Source organism: Acipenser ruthenus, chromosome 8 (genome assembly GCF_902713425.1).
Source record: "Acipenser ruthenus chromosome 8, fAciRut3.2 maternal haplotype, whole genome shotgun sequence".
NCBI classification, from domain to species: domain Eukaryota; kingdom Metazoa; phylum Chordata; class Actinopteri; order Acipenseriformes; family Acipenseridae; genus Acipenser; species Acipenser ruthenus.
The window spans coordinates 22,663,220-22,687,733 of record NC_081196.1 but is presented as its reverse complement, the minus strand read 5'-3'; the positions used below and the strand labels follow the sequence as shown (position 1 = coordinate 22,687,733).

At 35.8% G+C, this 24,514-nt stretch overlaps 1 protein-coding gene and 1 long non-coding RNA gene across 2 annotated transcripts in view; one reads left to right on the top strand and one right to left on the bottom strand.

Moving 5' to 3' along the window:
- LOC117407526 (nucleolar pre-ribosomal-associated protein 1-like) overlaps window positions 1-20,232 on the top strand; it is a 102,033-nt gene extending 81,801 nt beyond the window's left edge. Inside the window, exons 24-39 of the mRNA XM_059028717.1 lie at window positions 149-335; window positions 763-821; window positions 1,171-1,361; window positions 2,486-2,596; window positions 2,681-2,744; window positions 3,391-3,559; window positions 4,385-4,487; window positions 4,903-5,063; window positions 5,816-5,927; window positions 10,636-10,742; window positions 11,787-11,930; window positions 13,055-13,164; window positions 13,391-13,588; window positions 14,305-14,546; window positions 15,095-15,694; window positions 17,487-20,232. Of these exons, the coding sequence (XP_058884700.1) occupies window positions 149-335; window positions 763-821; window positions 1,171-1,361; window positions 2,486-2,596; window positions 2,681-2,744; window positions 3,391-3,559; window positions 4,385-4,487; window positions 4,903-5,063; window positions 5,816-5,927; window positions 10,636-10,742; window positions 11,787-11,930; window positions 13,055-13,164; window positions 13,391-13,588; window positions 14,305-14,546; window positions 15,095-15,694; window positions 17,487-17,701 (2,773 nt within the window). The 3' untranslated portion in view covers window positions 17,702-20,232. The remainder of the gene's footprint in view (window positions 1-148; window positions 336-762; window positions 822-1,170; window positions 1,362-2,485; window positions 2,597-2,680; window positions 2,745-3,390; window positions 3,560-4,384; window positions 4,488-4,902; window positions 5,064-5,815; window positions 5,928-10,635; window positions 10,743-11,786; window positions 11,931-13,054; window positions 13,165-13,390; window positions 13,589-14,304; window positions 14,547-15,094; window positions 15,695-17,486) is intronic.
- Window positions 18,151-23,655, bottom strand: LOC117972817 (uncharacterized). The gene is made up of 3 exons (XR_004663711.2): window positions 23,215-23,655; window positions 22,486-22,585; window positions 18,151-18,240 (listed from the first exon to the last, which is right to left on the bottom strand). It is a non-coding gene; the product is annotated as an uncharacterized LOC117972817 (long non-coding RNA).
- Window positions 23,656-24,514: the final 859 nt, after the last annotated feature.

Below are 24,514 nucleotides of genomic sequence, written 5' to 3'. Positions count from 1 at the left end.
CATAATGTCCGTGACTAGGGTAGACTAGCAATGTACAAACATATTTACAGCTTCCTTCACAGGTGTTGTTTTTGTCAGTACTTTTTAACCGGCACCTGTTTGGTTTAGATGTTAGGTCGTATATGGATCCTTTGTTGGTGTTTTACAGGTGGCAGTTGGTCGACTGTGTTTCCAAGAGACTTGACACCTATCAGGAAGACCAGGCTATCTGGAAGAAATCCTTGCTGACTGCCTCTACCAAGTGGCTGATTAATTCTTACTCCAGCAGAAAAGAGCAAGAGGAAGAAATGAAAGAGAAGGAGAAAAATATGCTGCTCAGGCTTCAGGAATTAGTGGTAACACTGCACATAGCAATATATTTAAAAAAAAAAACATGGATAGCTTTCTTTTTTGTTTTGTCCTGGGTCATTTAATCAACTTTAGCATTGATTTATGTCAAAAGCAGGACTTTGTGTCTTGTGTAGATACCATTTAGTTTTTAGTTCATAAAATTGTAATCCTGGTCCAATACACATGCATACAGTTGGCAAGCATATCCTAATTAATTATAACTATTTATTCCACAATGATTACAAGGCTTACCATTGTGAGGCAGAACTTTGTAAGTGCAATAATATTTTCCACAACCACTGTATGTGCAGTAGCAGCAGCAGCTGTCCAAACAAGTGGTGTGTAGACAAAAAAACTCTTCGAAAGCTTTAATTTACTTTTTTTATTATATATTTTTTGTTCTAATACTTTACAATTGTATTGTTGTTGCAGCTTTCTTTTGGTAAGGTTACTGCAGGGGACTGGAATAATTTTGTGAAGTCAGGTCTTAAGTAAGTCAATATTTTTGGAATTTATCAAGCAGATGGTAAATACCATGCAGACCATACAGGTCCTTGCTGCTGTTCAACATATAGCAAAGATCAGAATCCAGAACAAATAACGTACCCATATGGGTGCATGCTAAATTGAAATCCTTTTGAGTTAAATACAAATGTTAAATGGGATGTGATTTTTGGATGTCACTTCTACTGTTTTTGCACATTGTACACATCTTACATACAATTGAATTGGTACTCTTAACACCGAGAGACATTTTTATAACAGTGTCATTCTCCCTGTGGGGGGTGCTTTTTATAACTATACTGTTCTGACAAACAATATATATTTTTTAAATCCTAGGTACCGCTACAGAGATCCAGCTTTTCTGGAAGTGCTTAACAGTCTGTTGAACCTGCTGTATAAATCTGATGACACTCCAAAAGATTTAGTGGCCTTACCCATGATACATATGATGATAATGAACCATTCCTTGTTTCTGCCAACTATGTTGAAGACTGTAGAAGAGCAGGATGTGAATCCTCAATCAAAAGGTACAAAAAAGCCACTGCTTTAAACTTTTTCTCCCCAGGGCCAGTAATACAGTAGCGTTTCTTGTTAGACCAATCAGACGCAGCATTTGTAACATGCTGAATCACATAGGACAGTCTGTGTGGTCAGTCTAAGGGCACATTACCTTGAAGAAAAAAAGTAATTTTGAACCAAAACATTCTCAACTACTGAATATGTCAGTTGTTCACTTGTGTTTTCAGGGCTTGTATTTCAGCGCAGGATTGCGGGAATCGCGCATTTTCCAAGTTGCTCCCGCATATTTGCAACTTTCAGTACGGTCATCTTTAAGCATTTTTTGTTTTTGTAGTAGCTGTCAAGACTGTCTGTCTGTTGCAGCAAGAGCAAAGTAAACAGTATTGGGGGGAGGGGGGACAGGGACACACAGTATTTAAGGGAGTTGCTTTTATTTATAACTTTAAAAAAGACAACGCGGCATGAAAGATGAAATGGACCACTGGTTAAAAAGAGAAGCACCTTGCAACGACGAGGCAGCTGATTGTTCTGCTGTAGGCAAAAAAAGTTTGCGTGCAGAAAGGAGAGTGCAGCTAAATAGAATAGTAGATACATGCAGAGGTTTTGTTGAACAGGTTTTAAGTAATTTGCATTAATACTTGCTATAAAATATACACAATACAAATTACTTCCCTGAAGCAACACTAGTGTGAATGATGATGCAGTACAAAAATATATAGTTTTTTATATGCAAAAGTGCCTTTTTTTTGCCATTCTCCCCCTAAAATTTGGGAATCCCATCCTATTGGCTGGAGCATAGGGGGGAAATCCCCCAGCACACACAAATGACATTTAGTAATCTGCATGTGCAGCTCAACACACAGTGCAACTGCAAAATAAACTTGCTGATTCTTCAGTTCTCAAAGTCGTTTTTAATAATGATCTGCTGTTTTAGTCCATTTCACAATGATGTGTTTACAGCATCAAATATGATTTTATAGGAGCAAATGCATTGTTAGGCAGTGATCCTATAGAAAAATCTAATGAGAAATTAATTTTGTTTGCCGTTGCCACAGCTACCCGAATTTTACTTACCTCGGTTGAGTTTGCTGTGTATTGAATCATGGTTTGTTGTCCTGTTGGTAAATTGCAGATGCACTGGTGGATGTATTGCTTACACTGGTAAAGAACTGTGCTTCTGTTTGCGAAAGTAACCATTTTGCTGTTCTTCTGGGGGCTTATGGAGCAACTTTAAATACCACAGGTCAGTGCGATTTTTATCAGTTGTTAATTTTGGTCATTTAAGCCAGTATGATGATAATGAAAAGATCTTATCTTCACTTTACAGACCAGAAATTGTTACTGCTTCTTCAGGAGTATGAAAGAAACAATGTCAGCCTGGCTGAATTTAGGTAAGCAGAAATCAGTAAGCATGCCAGTTCAAGAAAGTGTAACTTCTTCAAGTGTGACAACATGTCTGGGGAAAAAAAGTTTCTATGTAACTGATTTGATCAGGTTGGTACATGGAAGAGAGAGGCGTGTACCCTTACAGGAGGGCTTCAGCACTTTACTTAGGCCTCTAAACAGCAAGCATGATGAGAAATATAAATACCAGTGATGTAGAACACATGTTTGTGTATCTGTGCTGTACCCCACATCTCCACATTTTTTAAATTTTTTTTAGTGACAGACTTTGATAGAAGCCCGATAGTAGCCAAGACCGCTGAAATTACTTTTGTTGCTCATTCCTTGAAGGAATAAGAGGAATGGTTGAATGGTTCAGAAATGGACATGCATCCTCCAGAACAGCTTCAAGTTGCAGGCTCCTCCAGTTATACATTTTTATTATGCTGTTAATGCCATGAGGCTCTCTGCCCTATAGACAGTTTTACAATATGATCGGCTCTCATTTTTTTGTCAGCACCACACCAGTGTATTTTTGTTTCCTTTTAATAATACATATTATTTGATTGTGTTTTATTTGCTGTCATTATTAAAGATATTTTCTAATATAATACCGTAAACATGTTGTGCAATACTGTACCATTTGCTTCCCAGACTGCTATTGTGGGGGCCAGCGGCTGTGGAACATCACAAGGCCAGGAAGAGCTTGGGGAAGTCCCTTTGGCAGCAGCCCAGTACAGAGGAGATCTTGGCCTTGCTCAACAGGGAAAAAATGCTTCACACTATACTGCATTTTCCTCAGCACCGACGCATCATTCCTGAGGTAGTGTATATTATTTTCCTTTGAGCTTGAAATTTTCACAATTGTATTATCTTGCATTTGTATAGTCCAGTTTAGCTGTAATGACACCAAGTGACCTAAACAGGCACGCTCCTGCTACTCCATGCAGCAGTAGGAGGTAACACATGACTTGTAGCTCAGGAAAAAAAACATTTTAATTAAGATTTTTTTGCTGTTAGATTACTATAAAATAAATCATATCTTACTGTGAAGACCCTGCAGATGCACAGCCCTCAACTGTACCTACAGTATAAACTGATATTCCCTTTTAAGTACGAAATGTAACCATTACCGAATGGGTATTAACCTCTTTTTAAGACCCGAAACCTGAATAAGGTATAACAAAGCTGCTCAGCTGAGGCTCTGTGACACAGTCATTCCGCCCCCGACGGTATAAAGGACTGCACACACAGAACTCACCGTCATTTTTCCTTCAAGCCTGTTGCAATCATGGATGCAGCGACCTTGAAGGTTAATGGTTACATTTCTATTTCAGGGAACCAGGGTTATGAAAACAGCGTTTTCTTGTATTTGCACTATGACGAACAGAGAACAGTGTTTTGATGAAGTGGTATGGATATACAACTTGAATGTATTGTTTTCAGTCACGATATCTGCAGTAACATAGGAATTGAATTACAACAATTAGGATGGTCATGGCAGTCTCTTTCTAATATTCCTGACTTGCACCTTTACACATATCCAAAGATATATGTACTTTTGAAAAGGTTAAATATGTTCTTTCCAACTGACAGTATGATTTGTACATTATGTTGCGAAGTGAAAATGGCAACTTGTCTGTTTCAGGAAGGGAAAGAGATGCTCTTTAAGGATGACCATATAAAGGATCTGGATGCTCTCTATGACCCCTGTTTTTTGTTGACACTCTTTAGTGCACTGGTCAAACCAGGTAAAGCTTGTACATAAAAGTAAATCTTGGTTAGGCATATATCCTATATAATCTCTTCAATGATTCTTCTGTTTTTATAGATTTTATTAACTGATAAATCTGAGTTTCATAACAGATTTTTACTTTTAGTACCATAATACAGCTGAGTGCAGATAGTTAGTTAGTTAATTAATTAGTTAGTTAGTAGGAAGAAGCTGCACCTTTGTATCTATAGGGTTGTGTTTGTAAATAGCTGTATATGCTGAAGGTTTTTTTTTTTTTTTTTTTTTTTTTTTGCCTTTTTGTGTCTGGGCCTCAGTAAAATGCTCAAGCTAACATTTAAACATTTTCATGTGGATTTTACTTGTATCCATTAGATTAAGTGTTTAAAAGCTTATGTTTCACATACTGTGTTTCTGAACATTTCTGTTCACAGAGTCAGTGGTAGACTGTTACAAGTTTGTGGACATGAATGCTTTGGGAGTGACTGTAGCAGCTCTTAGCAGTTATGATCCTAAAGTAAGAGCGGCAGCATATCAAGTCCTGGGATCTTTCTACCTTCACCTAGAGGGTGCCCGCTTCAGAGAGAAAAGACAGGTAAGGCAATGTTCCCAGATTTCATTGCGTTGCCAGTGCATTGATGATGATGTAACCCTGTGTTGCAGTTTTCTTATTTTCTGTCTTAGACAGTTGTCAGAAGTATTTGCAAAAACTAATGTTGATACAAGCTTTCTTTCCTATGTACATGTATGTCAGAAATTGGTTGACGTGTAAAGAATAGAATGAAATGCAAATGTTACAAAACTAGCATCTAGCATCAGCTTGGGTTGATAGTGCAGTTATATAATTAGCCCCGTGAAATTATTTTTTTTTTATAATTTTCGTTTTGTTTTTCACAAATTTCCTTTTATTACAGATACACATTAATAAAACAACTCAAATGTATAGTATACATGTTTTAATTACATAATTTTTATGAAACATTTTCTGCTTTTTTTTATGAAAATAATGTAATAATGTTTAGTTGCCAGAATTTCTCATTAGCGGCAGTAATGGTAACGTACAGTCCCCAACTCTAATTAACTGCCTATTTACAGTAATTACTGCCCATGCCCTCTATAAAAATATAAGATCAAATAAAATATATATATATATATATATATATATACAAAAAATAATTGTCGACCTACTAAATTAAAAAGGAATACATAATATGTGATTAAATTCTACTCATTGAGTTTTTGACATGTTTATGAAGAAGCTGAATGTATTGCAGTAGACAGTAAACAGGTACACTTGGATCTAGTCATTGCTACGTTCATGCGTGTTTCATTTTTTTTTTCTTCCAGTTGCTCTATCTGATGGACGCAGTGAAGAACGGTATTAGACAACAAAATCTCAGGTTAACGTTCTCACTGGCAATGTACATTACCAAGGTTGCCCAACAAATGCTGAAACCAGGTGGGTTGCATTGAGATATATAGATATTAGTGCTGAAATCGGCACCCTAATTTCGTACTCGATTATCGTAGAGACATTTATCAATGGTAACACCGTGTAACAAATTTTTTATTTTTTTTTGGTTCCTGGGTAGTAAGTGTTATTTCCTAACTGCTTATGCCTCAAAAGTATAGAAAATGGCTATTATTCCCCACAAACTTTGCTTTTGTGACCAGGACAGTGATATTTTGAAATTTACCTATAGTAAATATAGTATTTTTTTATTATTATTACAATATTAAAGGGACATCTGATGTGGACGCACGCATATTCTTTTCAGTTAAACTCAAGCCCTTTGTATTTCTTTTTTTTATAATTTGAATGTATGTTGTGCCTATTTGTTTATCTATTATGCACAACAGTGTTTTTAGTTATTGGATCGTCTGTTAAAAAAAAAAAAAAAAAAAGTTATTTATTTTGACAAATAAAACGTCAATGCATCGATTACACTATGTAACACAATTTTTGTTCCTGGGTAGTAAGTGTTATTTCCTAACTGCTTATGCCTCAAAAGTATAGAAAATGGCTATTATTCCCCACAAACTTTGCTTTTGTGACCAGGACAGTGATATTTTGAAATTTACCTATTTTCCAGAACATTCCAGATAGATTCAGTGCTGAGTAAACTTGGAGTAACTTCTAGAACTTTCCAGTAATATAAATAGTAGTATAAATACAGGGGCCTTAAGCCCACCAGTTCAGTTTAGTTCCAGCTGCCTAAGTGGATACATATCTGCATTTTTCTGAGATGGCATCAAGAGGCTGCAATGGTGGCATTCCTGATGGGTCTCCAAGGCGGTTTTACCAAGTTTCCCTGCTATCTTTGCGTTTGGGACAGCAGGGACACCAAGGCGCACTTCCACAGGCGGGACTGGCCACAGCGGACCGAGTTCTCTGTGGGGAGGAACAACGTCAAGTGGGAGCCACTGATGGACCCCCGGAAGGTGCTGATGCCACCACTGCACATCAAATTGGGCCTTATGAAACAATTTGTCAGAGCTCTAGATAAGGAGTCGGCAGCCTTCAAGTACCTTCAAGACTTCTTCCCTAAGCTGTCTGAGGCAAAGGTCAAAGCCGGTGTCTTCGTCAGACCACAGATAAAGAAGATCCTGGAGTGCAATGAATTCCCTAAGAAGCTCACTAATAAGGAGAAAGCGGCTTGGAACAGCTTTGTCGCAGTGGTTCGAGGCTTCCTGGGCAATCGCAAGGCCGAAAACTATGTGGAGCTGGTTGAGACTCTGGTGAAGAACTACGGCACAATGGGCTGTAGGATGTCCCTCAAAGTCCATATCCTTGATGCTCATCTTGATAAATTCAAGGAGAACATGGCAGCGTACTTGGAGGAGCAAGGCGAGCGCATCCACCAGGATATACTGGACTTTGAACGCAGCTACCAAGGACAGTATAACGAGAACCTCATGGGAGACTACATTTGGGGGCTGATTCGTGAAAGTGATTTACAGTATAATCGTAAATCTCAAAAAACTACTCGCTTCTAAATCTTTTGTAGTCATTTTTGTATTACTTTAGTATAAATACATGTTAATTTGGATTCATATGTTGTTTGTTGACTTTATGTGAACGAAAAGACACAAATTCGCCCGTTTTCTCATTGGAAAAAGGTAAATTTCAAAATATCACTGTCCTGGTCACAAAAGCAAAGTTTGTGGGGAATAATAGCCATTTTCTATACTTTTGAGGCATAAGCAATTAGGAAATAACACTTACTACCCAGGAACAAAAATTGTGTTACATAGTGTAATCGATGCATTGACGTTTTATTTGTCAAAATAAATAACTTTTTTTTTTTTTTTTTTTAACAGACGATCCAATAACTAAAAACACTGTTGTGCATAATAGATAAACAAATAGGCACAACATACATTCAAATTATAAAAAAAAGAAATACAAAGGGCTTGAGTTTAACTGAAAAGAATATGCGTGCGTCCACATCAGATGTCCCTTTAATATTGTAATAATAATAAAAAAATACTATATTTTAACAGAAGTAATTTCTCTTATCTATGGTTGTTCATTACTGTTAACATTTTACGTCCAAAAGCAAAACATTTTAATTAATCTCACAAATCCTGACTAGTTTAACTATCATACTAAATTCAGCTTCTTTTTATATAATATTGCCATATAATCCAAACACAACATGCTTTGAAACAAAAGAAGGTAATCGGTAGATTTAATAGATTGAAAGTATTTTTTAAATCAAGAAATTGTGAATACAACAGGCCTACTTATGATTTGGCTTGTCTAACGCGAATGTAGAGGCCTAAAGTGTGTATCGTAGCAACGCGCTAATCTACCGTTCTAGCGCTAAAAGAAGCACACTCTCACACACTCAGGTTTTAAAGGGTACATAAGCACTACATGAAAAATAAAACATAAACTATCCCACCTTGATGTTCCGAATGTATTTGGTCATTGTATCCCTATGCACCCAAACATCTGCATAATGCCTCACAGCTATGTCCAAAATCACTGTTTTCAAGCATCTCTTCTGAGCCAAAAAGACTTCCTCATGTACCCTCACATGTGCTCTGAAACGCACTGGCGCATGCCCAATGAAGCATTGTATAAGCTATGTTACCTCCGTGTGGAAACACACTAGTCTGTGACAAACATGGTCTGTCTAATTTTCCATAAGGGAGGAACTTGTACCTGCTTTTGTTTTGTGCAGTAGACATCTTTCACACTGTGCGTTTCCTTCGCATGTTGTATTTTGATGTATTATTATGATTTAATGTTGCATTCAATAAAAAGAAGGCTGCTGTGTAAGTGGTTGCGGGGAAAAGAAAACTCAAGTAGTTGTTCTCATTTCCAAACTAAAGCAGGTACAAGTTCCTTCCTTATGGAAAATTAGACGGACCATGTTTGTCACACAGACTAGTGTGTTTCCACACGGAGGTAATATAGCTTATACAACGCTTCACTGGGCATGCAACGGTACGTTTCAAAGTACATGTGAGGGTACAGCAATGACATATAAAACATGTATATTTTGCTCAGTGAAGCTCGTAGAGACAATGTTGGTCGCACACTTTTTTTAGACTTGAGCGCGAATAATGTTATGCATCAGATTCCTCTTACATTTTGTTTTAAAAAAGTTGTATTTATTGAAACAAAACAAGAAACAAACACAACGTGTTTCAATACATAGTGTGTCTTCATCAGGTGTTGCAGCGATTGTCAGCTTTATCATATACAGTAATCCGCCGTGAATCTGACTGTAGTGGAACCAGAGTAAGGGCAGATACGTAGAACGTCGGATAAATGAATCCTATTTTAAATACCATTATACACAGCTGGAACAATTACTACATTCACACAATTATTGTTTTGAGATTCAGCTTTTATTTGGGAGCTCCCCTAAATCCCTTGTAGAGAAAGATATAGGGTATTAATGCTTGTGACGGTAGCCGTCTGCCATGTGCGTGCGTTCGCTGCTGAGTGACAGGCAGGAGAGCGAGACTTATTATTTACATATCAACACACTTAACAGCTCACGTGACACTACCAGCCATAAACAACAGAGTGTCCGAAAACTTTGGTGGGATCTACAATCTCTGAACTAATCTCTGTGTTCAATAATAAACTAACGTTAAAGGGCGGATATGTGACAGGCGGATACACGACGGATTACTGTATAAAGGATACCAATCAATCCAACAGTTAATCATTAATTGGATAATATCCATAGAAATGATTTAAAGTTACAGATGACCATTTTTTTTTACCTATCATAGCATTCATTCATTGAAAATGGTTTTAGAATCAATTGTTAATCCATACATAGTGTAATTATACAGTAAACTCAAACACTAATATATTAAAACTCTTTAGAATACAGCCATATATTCTGCTATACAGATCATATTGCATTGTTAACTTAAACACAGTTATTCAATACTAAAGATTGGAAGACATTAGAATGTGATTCTCAACCCCGAACACCTGAAGATTCAAGTTGGCATACAAAGATTAATGATCACATTTTTTAAACAGAAAACATTTTTTTTAGAGATATGGATTGAGATCTAATGTTTTATTAAGTCCATGTGGTTCAATTTGAAAGATTTTAAAGTATAAATCCAGAATGACTCTCTCCTCATTAGCAGATTAATTGTATTACCACTTCTCTCAGAGACTGAGACATTTAAGCATATATACCACATGGGTTGTATTACAATTGATAAAACCTTGTATTATGTATTTACGACCAGAGTGTGGGTGATTTAAAAATATTTGGTATTGTGCGAGTGAGAACAATGAACACATCGTCCACACCGAACGTTACCATGTACTGTTTTAGTAAGCCAATTGTCATTAGATGGTAATGATTTATACATAGAAGCGACTAACGCGTCCTTAATATTCCTAACATGTCTAAAACAACATGTAGGTGGAGAGGTAACTAAAGGCTGAAGTTGAAGCTCACATTCCTATATCCTCCAATGTTTCGAGATTATTCTTTTAATGTCATTGGATATATAAGTATACTCGGTGACAAAAGTTTGTCTTTCTTGTGTAGTCAAATCATTCATCTTTATAGTTTCTATAAGCTCACAAACTTAGGCTTTCCATTACTTCTCCACCTAGATTTTGTTTTAGTCTGTTAAATTGACATAATCTTAATATTCTTCTTTTTCTTTCCTAGAGGAACACATGTATCAGATAGTCAACAAGTTTCTTCTCTCCCATCAATATTTGGATCTGAAAAAAGTCCCTGGATTCTTTAAGCTCTTTTACAGTTTTGATTTGGAGGTAATTGAAGATATTTAAAGTTATTAAAGCCCCATATTTCAGTGGCCGTTTTAGGTTCTGGATTCATGTTTGCAGGGTTTATATGCATAGTGTGTGTGTGTGTGTGTGTGTGTGTGTGTGTATAATATATATATATATATATATATATATATATATATATATATATATATATATATATATATACACATATATATACACATATATACTGTATACATATATATACTGTATACATATATAGTATGCTAAACAGAGAACTTTTGAGTTACTGTCTTAGTATTTGGTACACAGCTGTATTCTATAATTGTATCAACTAAGTTACCATTCTTGTCCAGGAAATTGTTTCACTTGCCCTCTGGCCATATATATGATGCACACCACACACTTCGAGATACTGGCTTTACAAATGGTAAATAGCCGTTTACCACATTGATTCAACCACTGCTCATATCAAGAACACAGTAGCATTTTGCGTCATGTTAACAAACTGTTCTATCAGAGATGCCACTCCTGTGAAATTATTACACTGTGATTCTTCATTTTTTTCACATTTCTAGTTAATTAATTGTCATGTATTTGTATTATCAGTTCATTTGAGTATACAATACTATTCCATTATAATAATTTGGTTTATTCTTGGTTAGACTATGCTGACAGTAAATTGTACAATATACAATACATGACTTTAATTCCCTAATTCACTGCTTTCTGTATTTCACTGTTTTTTTATTTGCAAGTCAGATAGCAAATATGATTTGACACAATCAATAAATGCCTAAGTTTAAACAGAACATTAGAGTTTACTGCAGTTATTGTACCCCCTTTATCCCCAAATGATGTGAAAGGGGCTGCCAATACCATTTATTACAGTTGGTTGTTTCTTCAAATACTCCTATCAAATACTGTCTATGTTCAACAGTGCTTTCCTGAAGAGCTGTAACAAAATCAAAACCCTCACTGGTATAGCTGCCAAGTGGGACAAGTGTGTGCTATTGCTTTATCTAAATGCCCTATGTTATGCTTTGTCTTTTTTTTATTCTTTGTCAGCACAAAATGGAGCGTAACTGGGTTCTTGCTCTGCTGACAGAAGGATTAAAAGACAAGGATTGCTATGAGCTGTATAATCATCAGAGAATTTTTCACGTCCTCTTAGCATTCTTCAATAGCCCTCTTTGTGAAGAGTCTGCTCAGGTGAGTTCCGTTCCAAACAACATTTAATGCACTGCCAATATCTGAGCAAAAGCCTCCCCTCTGAAAGCACACCTCAGACCTGAATTTAACCCTTTGCGGTCCATTTATTAATCGCGCGTCAGGCACGCCAGGTCTAATTAATTTTCACACGCGCAGTTAATTTTATACGTGCTGTTTAAAAGTATTTTTTTTCACAGTCAAACGGGTTTAAATGGCCCTGCATATCAACAAAGCACACACTAGGCATCTCCAGCCCCTCCCCAGCCTTTTGTTTGCTATAGCGTTCAGCTGTGTAAGAAATAAATAATAATAATAATAATAATAGTCGTACATACCGATCGATCATCTCCAGATCACTCGTTTTATCACCAAACTCCTCAATAATGCGATCCAAGTCATTATTTTATTACTATAACATCTGAAAAAAGCTCTGCAAATGTCCATGATAGTCTCAGTGCGCTGACGCACTTAGCCAGCTTGTTTATTATGGACGCCCATTATCTGATACCTGATACCATGTATGACTATTCATGAAATACGCCTTTTTTTTTTTTTTTTTTTTTTTTTTTCCGACTTGTCTCGGCTCCTGTCGCTCCCACTCGGCAATTGAATGGTTTTCTCGGCTTTTTCCGGAGTAAAAACGACTAAACACCCGTTTATTGCATTGCTATAATGATGTCGGACCCAGTCCGACAAAGGACCTGTGAGGAATAATTGCAATGTCGGACCCAGTCCGACAATGGACCGCAAAGGGTTAACAACCCCTGCTATTCAGTCCTAGGCCTCTGATAAGCAGAGACTGATTTTGTTATGTGAACTAAAGCAAAGACCACCAAAGTCATTTCACTTGTGACAGGAGATGGATTTAAACCCAGGCATACAACCACCTAGACTGAAATGTCTTTTGAGCAAAGTATATGTTGTATTCTCCACACATTACAGCAGTCCATTTCTTGTAAACACTGCAGGGTGTTCTAAAAGCCTTTAACAAGAGCCAATAGGGGATGACCAAACTCACTCAAACCCTTCCAAATGACACTGTTCTATTAATAGAGCAGTGTAGGTACAATTGGTAGCCAAATTGTCTGATCTGATATTCACATTACTGATGCTTGTATTTTTAGAATCAAATATTGAACGTCTTGCAGCAAGCTTCCCATGTGACCAAGGCTGCATATGAGCTTATTCGAGATCACAGCCTGTTAACCTGGATGTTGCAAATCCTGGAGAAGAGGTATGTTGAGAAGAGAAATTAGGGGTGCAATATACTTTGTATGATTTGTTAATCTTTAATACTACACTTTTAATATTATTTGTCATCATAGTATTGATTTTAACAAAATAAATATAATAATTTACTTCCATCTGAACATCTGAATCTGAATTAAATTTAGATTAAACCTACCTATGTTTTGTTCCCTTCTCAATGTAGTTGAAATGTCTGAACTGTTTTTTTCCAGGTTTATAGAAAGCAAGTTACTTTCAAGCATTATTTGTCTGGTGCACAACCTCTGGAATACAAACTTAGGAGATAAAGAGAGTGATGATGTTGATGAATCTTTACTTGGGAAGAAAACCCACAGGACAGCTAAGTGCCTTCCTCTGCCATTCATAAATGAATTTGTGGGTGTGCTCACTGTTCTTATCAGACATATTTGGTAAGACCATCCCGTATTTTGTTATTCAATGCTACTTACTTAACCCTTTAAGGTACAATGGACATGTGTACTACAAAAATAAATGATGCTGACTTTCTTATTTTTGCAATGAGGTGCATGAAACAGGGTTTAAAATGTACTGACAGATTGGATCTGGTCATCCAAGTGGTCAGTTTCCTTGTGTCACTCTAAAATGTATTTTAAGAAGAAACCATTTGAACAACTGCTCAGTTCTTTGTGTACCTTACCTTAATGGGTTAAGTGTTATCTCAAGGACTGAATCGGCACACCCCAGGTCATGTGTGTAAGGCAGTGCATTTTCTTCTGTCCTAGGACCTTTTAAAGGGGGGGAAAGGCCCCAAAAAGGTACAAATATACTGCATTTTTCTACTTATGGACATGACAATACATCACACAATGCCTTCCATCATAGACGACATGATAGACAGGAACAGCCAACCTCTATACAGCACCCGTAGTGACCTCTAGCGAGCCTCCTGAGCAAGCTCTCTGTTCAGCTTTTATACAGCAATCGGTTTTCTTCTTTTAAACGTACAGTATCGATTTACCGTGTTTGCCACAGTGTCTACAGACCTATAATCCACAATATACACTGTCATCAAAGCAATATGTTGTACAGTTCTAGCTTGACATTGATTCAGTTGGTTTAACATTTTAAAGTGAAAATTTTTACATATTTTGTTGTTGTCTTTAAGGACAAACATTGAATTTCAGACGTTGGCTCAGCTTTTGAAAACATTAAGTTCAGTGCTGAAACATCGCACAACCGCTCTTGATGCCTACAAAGAAACTGGAAGAATTGTCCTTAAGGAGAGGACTCTGTCAGGCACAGATGTGCTCATGCTTTTACATAAATGGAGTTTAGTGTCAAATGATGTTCATCTACTGCAACCCTTGCTAACTGTGGCCAAAAAATACAAAGTGAAGGACTTGCTGAGTAAGTACTGTCTACTAAATGATTGTTACAAAATCTTGAAATCCATTTCTCCACCTCAACCCCTTCAAAAGCATTACAAATGCGCTACAAGAAGTTGGGTTTAAACCTTTTTACATAGGCATGTTTCTGTTTCTTTGACTTTAAAGACTTGGAATAAAACTCTGTGACTGCTAGGTCAATCTTTGCAGTGATTTATTCATTATTATGCAGAATTATTCGTTGTTGTCAAGGCATTACCTGTATTTAACCATACATGTTAGTTCTACAAGAATAAGAAGAAACTTGTTATAAAAAAACATAGATCATCTGTCACAATTTAGAGTTCTACACATATCTAAAGAACCCCTTATCAAATAGACATGAAACTGGGTTAGTTCATTCTTTTCCTCCCTATCAGAATCCGAATCTGGGGATATATGGAGGAACCTGTCGGCCCATGTGTGTCACTTACATTTTTACAGTGGATGTAAATCATGGTGAATGTTTGGTCATACCGTTGTTTCTGATTTTGTATTCTAATTTTTGGTCTTCATTTCATTGCTTTCCAGAAACCGTAAAGGAAAGAAGTCGAAGCAGAGGCTCCTTTTTACACAGTCGCAGGAAGGTTGAAGACCCAGCTGAAGAGGAGACAACAGGAGAGCTGCAGAAGTCCTCCTTGGAGATGTGCGAACAATTCCTGAGAACCACTTTAATTCATTGGGAACCAATAATCCATTCTGTTCACCTTTCAAGTGATGGTTCAGGGCAAATGTCTGACCTGCCTGTGAAGGAAAACAATACCAGCAACCTAGCCTGTGCTACTGCTTACCTAGTAGTTAAATGGGAGCTGAATTCCATTGTTGGCTGCCAGCTGAATTCAAACCATTTATTGTTGTTTCTGAAGTGGTTTCAAAAAAACATTTTGCCACACAGTTCAGTTGTTGAAGAACTTCATAGAGACAGTTCTGTGAGGCTTAACTTCCTGCAACTTTACCACAGAGCCGCAGAACTTGCTGAGATGTACAACATGGACTTGGACATCTTCCATGCGTTTAGCTGTGTAATGATTCAGCTGCTGGAAGCCCAGAATTCAGCTAAAACAAGACTCCATGAAATTATCAAGATGGTATGCTTACCCAGTGTTAATGAGGAAGATAACACAAGGAGAGGTAATACCCTTTAATCAATATATGCTTTGCAACTGTTCACAAACCATACATTGTTAATAAAGAATATCTATGTACAGTGCTCCAGGTAAGATTTTGGGTCATTGAGTAATTTATTCTCCAATTTAGACTCTGTGTGAGTAAAATATTTTGGATGAGTAAAATGCAACATTACCTTGAAGTCGCTTATTGAAGTCGATTACCAGTCGCTTATTCACCAACCAGAAACATGGCTTGCAAGTGAGTGAATTCCACCACAAGTTTTTATTTTATTTTATTTTATTTTATTAAAAACCCAGACTTATTGGTCACGTGTTTCTGGCAATTCCCAGGCAGGCTATAATTACCTGTAGCTGTCCCGGCATTTATACAATTCATTCTCTAGCTACCGCATGCACTATAATAACAATTGACAATTGAGAAGTCGGTAACCAATGAAGTAAAAGAAGTCTGATAACATGCAAACTCAAGCTGTGCAGCAAAATTGCTATGCATATTCCTTATGCATTAACCCTTTGAGTAGTACGAACGTACCGCTACATTCGCTGCTCTCTGGTCCCCAAGGAGTACGAACATACCGGTACGTTCTGCAACTTTAAACTTGAATTACTGAGCCTACAAAACCCCTGATCACATAATATTGTAACACTAGGTTTCTGTAACACCTTTTATTGGTCTCTTGCGCCCTCTGCCAGATATTGACTGAATTACATATAATAAACCCATTCACAAAATGTCAACAGTGTTTGTAAACTGGCAAAAATCACTCAGTGAGAAAGAAGTATTAGTAATAATACTGAATTCAGATTCCGATTTTAAATTCAAATACATACAATTCTTCCACTGAATCGAATGTCAGTGAGTGTGTCAGTGAAGACATAAGCGAAGAATATTTACCATCAACATCAAGTGACAGCGAAGAGGCGGCGCCCATCTCTGTGCGTTGCTCCACGCTTCAGGAGTATCATACACTGAAGCATTAGACACTCTCACTCCCCCCGCCCACAACTTGTTTACCCGGATATGATTTATTTATCTCTCTCTCTCGCCTTTTTTTTTTTTTTTTGTTAGGACATGTTGTTGTGGTTGTTCCACCCTGTTGTTTATTGCCTACATGTTATTTTTTAGTCGAAACCTTTCCCTGTGACAAAATAAAACATTATGTTTATTTGTTTGATTTATTTACGGTAAAAATTATTTGTCTGTATTTTGTCAGTATTCATTACATACATACAAACATATAGCTTTCAGCTTGTTTGTACGCTGTACTTGTAATAATCAAGCGCATACAAAAGACAGAAAAAAAACGTACTCCTGTAGGACCGGCAGTGCATTTTAGAATTCACTACTCAAAGGGTTCAATTTAAATATCGTGCACAATTCATATACATAAAATACTCAGTACACAGCTTATCTGGAGCGTTGCCTTTATATAAGAATGCATTAATGTATACATTTTAATTTGATTTAGTTATTGTAGTTCCTTCCCAAGAGCCTCTGGCTAATTACTGAAGGTTTAGTTTTAATAAAATAATTCAAAAAATAATAAAGGACAAGCACAGTTCAATGACAAGTGCTTGAAAAGTGACACGTGCCTTTGCCATTATACATTTGGCTACCTGATTTAGTTTTTTAGATCTTTTACCTTTGAATCTTTGATTTAGAGTTTTTTGGAGTTGGATGAAATTAACATATAATAATCTTGTATAGTGCATTTAATTGCATTTAATTTACATATCTCAGGGAGCATAGTGTTTCTTAATGTAATTGTGTTTTTTTGTTGTTTTGTTTTCAGCTGCAGGTTTATTCTTGCTTTCGGTCTACATCCATGATGCGTGGTCTGGGGCAGTGGAACATGAAATGTTCCTGACTCATATCAAACTGGTAACTGAGGCATCTGAAGAACTAGGGAAGGCAGCAAAGACTCCCAAAGGAAAGAAGTCCAAGAAGGGAGACGAAGCAGTTGTGTCTGTCTGTAAAGAGATTTCTTCATTTCTTAAGGCACTCTAAACCCCATTATGTTGTTGTGAAGCCTGCATACTTTACTTTTTTTATTCATCCTGGGAAGAATTAAACAGCCAATTTTTTTATTTTTTATTATTATTATTATTATTATTACAAAAGTCATAAATTATGTTTACATAGACTATGAACACCAACATTTTAAAGTTTATACTAAAAGTACTATAAAATTCCTACTAGTGTTTCACATTACTGTAATCCATGAAACCATATTGTCATAACCTAGGTTAATTGCTTACATTTAAAATGAATAAATAAGCATACTTCATTAAATGGCAAAATCTAGACTTGAATCATACTATATAGTTTGTAGCCTGGGCTGCTGTTAGATGTATAGTAATTACCTCTGATACCTTTATTTGTCTTAAGAGCTTTACATTTCAGTGCTAATCAGCTCAGTGCTCTGGTTCCTGTGGTCAGCCTCATGTTCACATGTGACTGATAGAACTTGCTGAGAAGGCTGGTGGTTTACCTCCTGGTTTACAAATAAACATTGTTTCCATGAAAACGTCCTTGTACTCCGATTCCTAAATGGAAAAGAAATCATGAAAATGATAATGCCTTTCTGCTGCGCTAGTCTGGTATAATTGTTTAGGTATGTTTTTCACCAATTCTTTGTTGTATGCCAATACATGAGCCAGATTTTGGGGTTGTTTTTGTTTTCTGTCAGATACATTTATGTCTAATAGCAGATGTTCTCTTCAGATTTTGTTTTCAAGTTTTGCATTGAAATTTTAGTTGAAGTTTCCAAATTGCTTATAAAGCTTTTGTATATGGTTATACTGGATGCATTGCTTTTCAATTGCCAGTAAAACAACAAATGGCACTATGAAATACATTTATTTTTATTATACTTTGAATCTATCAAAATCTGTCTGCACAGAGGGTGTTTTTTTATTTTGATTAATTGATTATGAAAATATTATGTAATAATATAATCATGGTCATTCATCAGTTATTCCAGCACTACTCTGGAGCATGGAAGCCAGTGATAGTTTTGCCAATAAACTGCAGTATTTGGACACGGTAAACTTGTACAACACAAAAGTAGCATGTTTGACATCCATCCCCTTCACAGCTGTAATACACAATGACATCTATCAGTAATATGAGCTACATCTGCTGTGATTCCCTGCTGAAGATAACAATGCAATACCATTTTTGAACAATACCCACATTGAATATATCAGGCCCATAGTGTGGGTTCTGGTTGTTCTCATCTAAATGCAAATCATTAGTAAAAGCTCTGACAAACTTTGTTGTGAGTACAGTCATTATAATCAAGGCTGAACAAATGTTTTTACAGCAGACTTTGTAAATCGATATTCTCTGCTAAATGTATGAGTATCAAGTTTGTTTGGCTTAGCTGACCTGATCTTGAAGTGCCCCATCTCATCACTGAATGAAGATATACATCTACACGAAGGTTACAACAAATAACACATACCATCAGTATATCGTGTTAGTGTTTATTTACACTGTACCCAGTGTTTGTAAAAGACGATGGTTAAAGATTAACTAAACAAGGCAATGTTAGGAGTTTCACAGTATGCAACACTATTTCATGTTTATCTTGCATTTACTCAATTTAGCAAATAGACTTTGAAAAATACATTTTGTCAAAATGTCGTCTACTTTGTTTCTTCTAGTGAGGGGAGCTTGTATGACTGCAGTGGCTTCTACAGCTGCTAAAATCTCATAAACCAATTTGGATTGCAACTTTATACAGTAGTTTTTGTAGAAAGTTGCAAACTAAAAAAAACAAAACTTCCTGGGTAAAATCTACTGACACCCATCGCTTTGACCTGTGAACTAAGATAACTACCATATTGGGGTCATGTGACTTTCAACTTTCGGAATGATGAGTATCATTGTTCAAGAAAAAATGACACTTTCGTGCCAATTATTTTAAGTGTCTTTATAACTGGTAACTATTTTATGATTCTGTCAATAAAGTGCCATTATGTGGTGTGCAGTAGAACTAAACCATCTCACTACCACATTGTGTTAACCTCGTGACATCGATGATACAAATCCTTTTCACAAATTAATGTTTACAAACTATTCAATCTGACGATTTTGCCCCTGGGCATGCCTTGTATTTTTTTAATTTTAAGAAATCCCATTTCTAGTTTTATCATGTAAAACAAAAAAACTAACCACCACAACAGATTGCCTCCTATTACCTCTTGTAGAACTATAGAGCTGCTAAGTTTACACCCCACTCTATATATTTAAGAAATGAATGGATATTGTATTGTTTTTTCCATGGAACCAGTAGCAGTCCCAGTCTGAGACTGGTCATCGTTAAACAGTTTTGGTTGATGGCTGGTTTTATGGTTCAGACGGAATCATTGGACCATCTACAGGTTCGTGTAATTGTTAAGTCTAGCCTCATAGCCTAGAAAGGATGTACTCTGGATATTCTAATCTAATGTTCTAATCTAATATCTGACCAGTTGAATGCTTCATATTGGTAAGTGCTCATCGATAAATAAAGCTCTCCATGGATATGTTTATATTGTGTTTTGTACTACTCATCTACGTTACCTTAAACAAAAGTTGATTTGATTCATGCAGAACTGTATTTGAAATCCTAATGATTGCATATATACAGTAAATCCTGCAACATTGCAGTGAGTGAATGCTCTTTGTTACACAGATGTGTTTTTAGTTTACCGGTACATTTTCGTGTAATGATTAAAAAAAAAAAAAAAAAACACATATATTAATGTTTTATGTGCATGATACATATTTAAATACTATAGTACACATACAATTAGTCGATTTCAGATCTGTAGACTTAACCTGTGTAACCTTTTTCAGTACTGGAAACATCAAAATAATAATAATAATAATAATAATAATAAACATCTCCATTTGAATACAGTTATTAATGTTAAATGTGCTTAATGCTGCGGGATTCTTTGCTACATATATTGGCCACATTGCGCTGTTGTTGTTAACATAAGAACATAAGAAAGTTTACAAATGAGAGGAGGCCATTCAGCCCATCTTGCTCGTTTGGTTGTTAGTAGCTTATTGATCCAAGAATCTCATCAAGCAGCTTCTGGAAGGATCCCAGGGTGTCCGCTGACATGCCATTTAAACCCGGGATAATTCTGGTTGTTCTTCTTTGCACTCTTTCTAGAGCAGCAATTTTCTTTTTGTAACAGGGTGACCAGAACTGAACACAGTATTCTAGGTGAGGTCTTACTAATGCATTGTAAAGTTTTAACATTACTTCCCTTGATTTAAATTCAACACTTCTCACAATATATCCAAACATCTTGTTGGCCTTTTTTATAGCTTCCCCACATTGTCTAGATGAAGACATTTTTAAGAATACATAAACTCCTAGGTCTTTTTCATAGATTCCTTCTTCAATTTCACTATCTCCCATATGATATTTATAATGCACATTTTTACTGCCCGCATGCAATACTTTACACTTTTCTCTATTAAATGTAATTTGTCATGTGTCTGCCCAGTTCTGAATGCTGTCTATATCATTTTGAATAACCTTTGCTGCTGCAACAGTGTTTGCTACTGGTTATGTTCAGTTTTAAAACTAATGCAGTTGTACAGAACCGCTATTACGTTATGGACTCTTACTACCATAAATTGAGCCAGCTGGGTTCTGATGGCAGTCCTACAAGAGACGTTTGGCTTTTTGGAAGTGCCGTTCCTGATCACTACATTCTGTCTTGTGAATGCATACCCATGGCATCCAAGCAGAGCATTAGGCTGAATTTCTTTACCATGCAGGAGAAAATTGAATCTGCAAACTCTGCCAAGGAAATATTTCATTCAAAGGAGGAAGCACACTTAATGTGATCCACATTATTTATATTTTATTTATTTGCTTATTTATTTTTAAATAAAGGCTAATTATTTGATCTGTTTCGTAAGAAACTATACCTGTGCAATAACTGTTGATAAATCATTCCGTATTGGAAGCCACACAGTTATTATTAATGGATCAGAGTTATCACTGACATAAACTAACAGTATATTATGTTGTTTTCTTTCTGATTTAGTTCCTGAGAAGAATAGTCACCACAGTTATGATTATTGAGGTGTACCTGCCGCTCGCTGTGTTATTGTTTTCTGTAAAACATTGATATCCTGTCAGTTAAGAAAAGGCTTAATGCAAAAGCTTGTTTTAATGTTGTCTTTGTTACGCTGGCCACAGACCCGCGCTTACAACTGCATTCTCATATTTTCTTTAAATTCTCAAATTAATAAATTGAATCCGGGTAGTAAAGAGAACCGGGTAGCATTGGGTAATTTTTCGGGTACCTGTGCCGACCTCTAATTTTATATTTGTGTGTGTGTGTATAATATATATATATATATATATATATATATATATATATATATATATATATATATATATATAATTTTAGCTCAGAGCCAGCTGCTCAACGTTTCTAATATCTAAATATCTAATTTTATTTGATTTAATTATTTAAATATTTGTTTAATTTAATTAATTATTTAAATATCTTTCTCAGGGGAGCATGCATTTGAATCAAAACATTGGAGGTATTTATAGGTTTTTGACTGCTTCGTATTTATATTCATATCCATGATTTATTCTTGCATGATGTAATGGTGTTCTATATATTGTGACTTCATTTTTACTTGTATCTTTAAATATGTATTCATTCTAATTAACATTTAGGTTTCCATAACTGTGAGACTAAATAACATTATTAGTCAAGTCTCCTAAGGAGAGTAAATAAATTAAATGAAAAAGCAATACCTACTGCATCGGTGCTGTGCTGGATCGAGACATGTGCATCAGCATAAGCAAAATAAACCCCACAAAGGCAGACAGACCAACCCAGAATGCTATAACAATGGAGTCTGTTAATGACAAACATGGTAACAGTTAGTAATGTAGTTAGGGGTTATGAATACACACCTCCCATGTGCCTGTTCATAGAAATGCAGATACTTATTGCATAATGTGTAGTGTTTGGAAGGTTTTTAAATTTGCTGACTTAATGTGCAGTGTGCATATTTACCTTTACTGTATGCATAGTTTCTATTTTGAAAACAAACATTAAAAAACATGGTGGGTTTTTTAAAGATTCCTTTAATTATATATCCTCAGAAATACCCTTTTGCCGAAATTAAAGCCTGTGCCAAAGTCCAAAAAGAGGTTTATCGATTCCTATTACTCAGTACTGATTTTACACATTTACTCTACTTCATGGAATTAAAAAAAAAATGCATTATTAGTTTGCCTCTAAACAAAAGCAGGTTTACATTTAATTTATACTATATTTTACATTTAAAACCAGAATCATTAGACATACCATGAAAACAACTGACTGATATTGTGAGATTGTACTAAAGAAAAAAGCAATATTCAAAGTAAACAGTACATTTATCTGATTCAACTAAAATCTATTAAAATAACATGGTGTACATTTTTTATGGCTATGATTATTAAATATTATATGTGTTAATCTAAGGAAGAATGTACTCACACTTATTAGCTTTAAGTTGTCTTTCGTCCACCGCAACGGGATCCAAATAGTCATAATAATATTCATAATCCCAGATATAGTTTGAGGAGTTTGTTACATTAGTCATTTCACAACAGTGTATTGATAAAGTAACCATGAAAAACTGTTAGCATAAAATAAACAGAAGAGATTTATTTTTTACTGGAGGCTTGCTACAAAAACCTAGAAAATAAACAATGAATCCAAGAAGATGGGGTTGGTGCAGGGCTCACAAGGACAAATTACGCAATAGATAATTAGATTGACAACGTGCGACGGTGCAATGTTTTCACAATTTAATTCTTCAGGAAAACAGTTGTGTCAAAATTGAATATCCTCTGTCCCAACTAACATCATGAATGAGAAAAAACAGGAAATACTTGTCCAGTTTGCAACGAGATCGCGTGCTGCGCTTTGACAACATCGCTCTCATTCTTAAAATAAATACAAAATGTGCAATGCAAGTATCTCACGGCACTGGTTTATAACTCGAAAATATCGTTCCACTTTGTGTCATTTTATAGTAATAAAGTGTGTAACGTTACGTCCTTGTTTTCACTTAAACTTGTGTTTTTATAGTAGATAAAGGCTTTAACGCTAACTGAAGTGCTCTGTTGCCAGCTTTCGATATCCTAAGTAAACATTTCACAGTTACATCTGTAACTACAGCTACATTAAACAAATAGCAGTGCAACATCATTTTTTTAAGTCGTTTTACAGTAGCAGCGAGGGACATTAGACTACACTCCGATCACTGAAAACAAATTGTCTCAAAATAATCAGCGGTAAGAACGTAGTTAAACTCTATTTTAATCATTAATAAAATAAAATAAAACGGGGTGGCGTCTCGCTTTCATCTTGGCAAATTTATTAACACCAGCCTGTATTTAGTTGTAAGTCTAATGTCTTCGCTTGTCGGGTTAGCTCGCAATAACCAAAAGATCGCTCAGTCTCTCGTCCCCAGTAGCTGTACGCAGGTATGCTCTACCCTTTTCATGCACGAAAAGAACCTTTCATTTGCCAAACTAATACCAACATTTGCATACCGCTAAAATCTGTTAGATAAAAAAATCAATTTTATAATGTGTAACATTACTTAATCATTTATTTCCATATAAATGCATAATTAATCACTAACATTTTAAAATGGTAATTATAACAGTGGATTTCAAGCAGAGTGTATTTAATACTACAGCGATCTGTGCATCTATCGAATTGTGTCTTGTGTACTGTACTGTAGTTCCTATTGTATTGTGTCCCTTTCCCGCCTGTATTCCCTGCA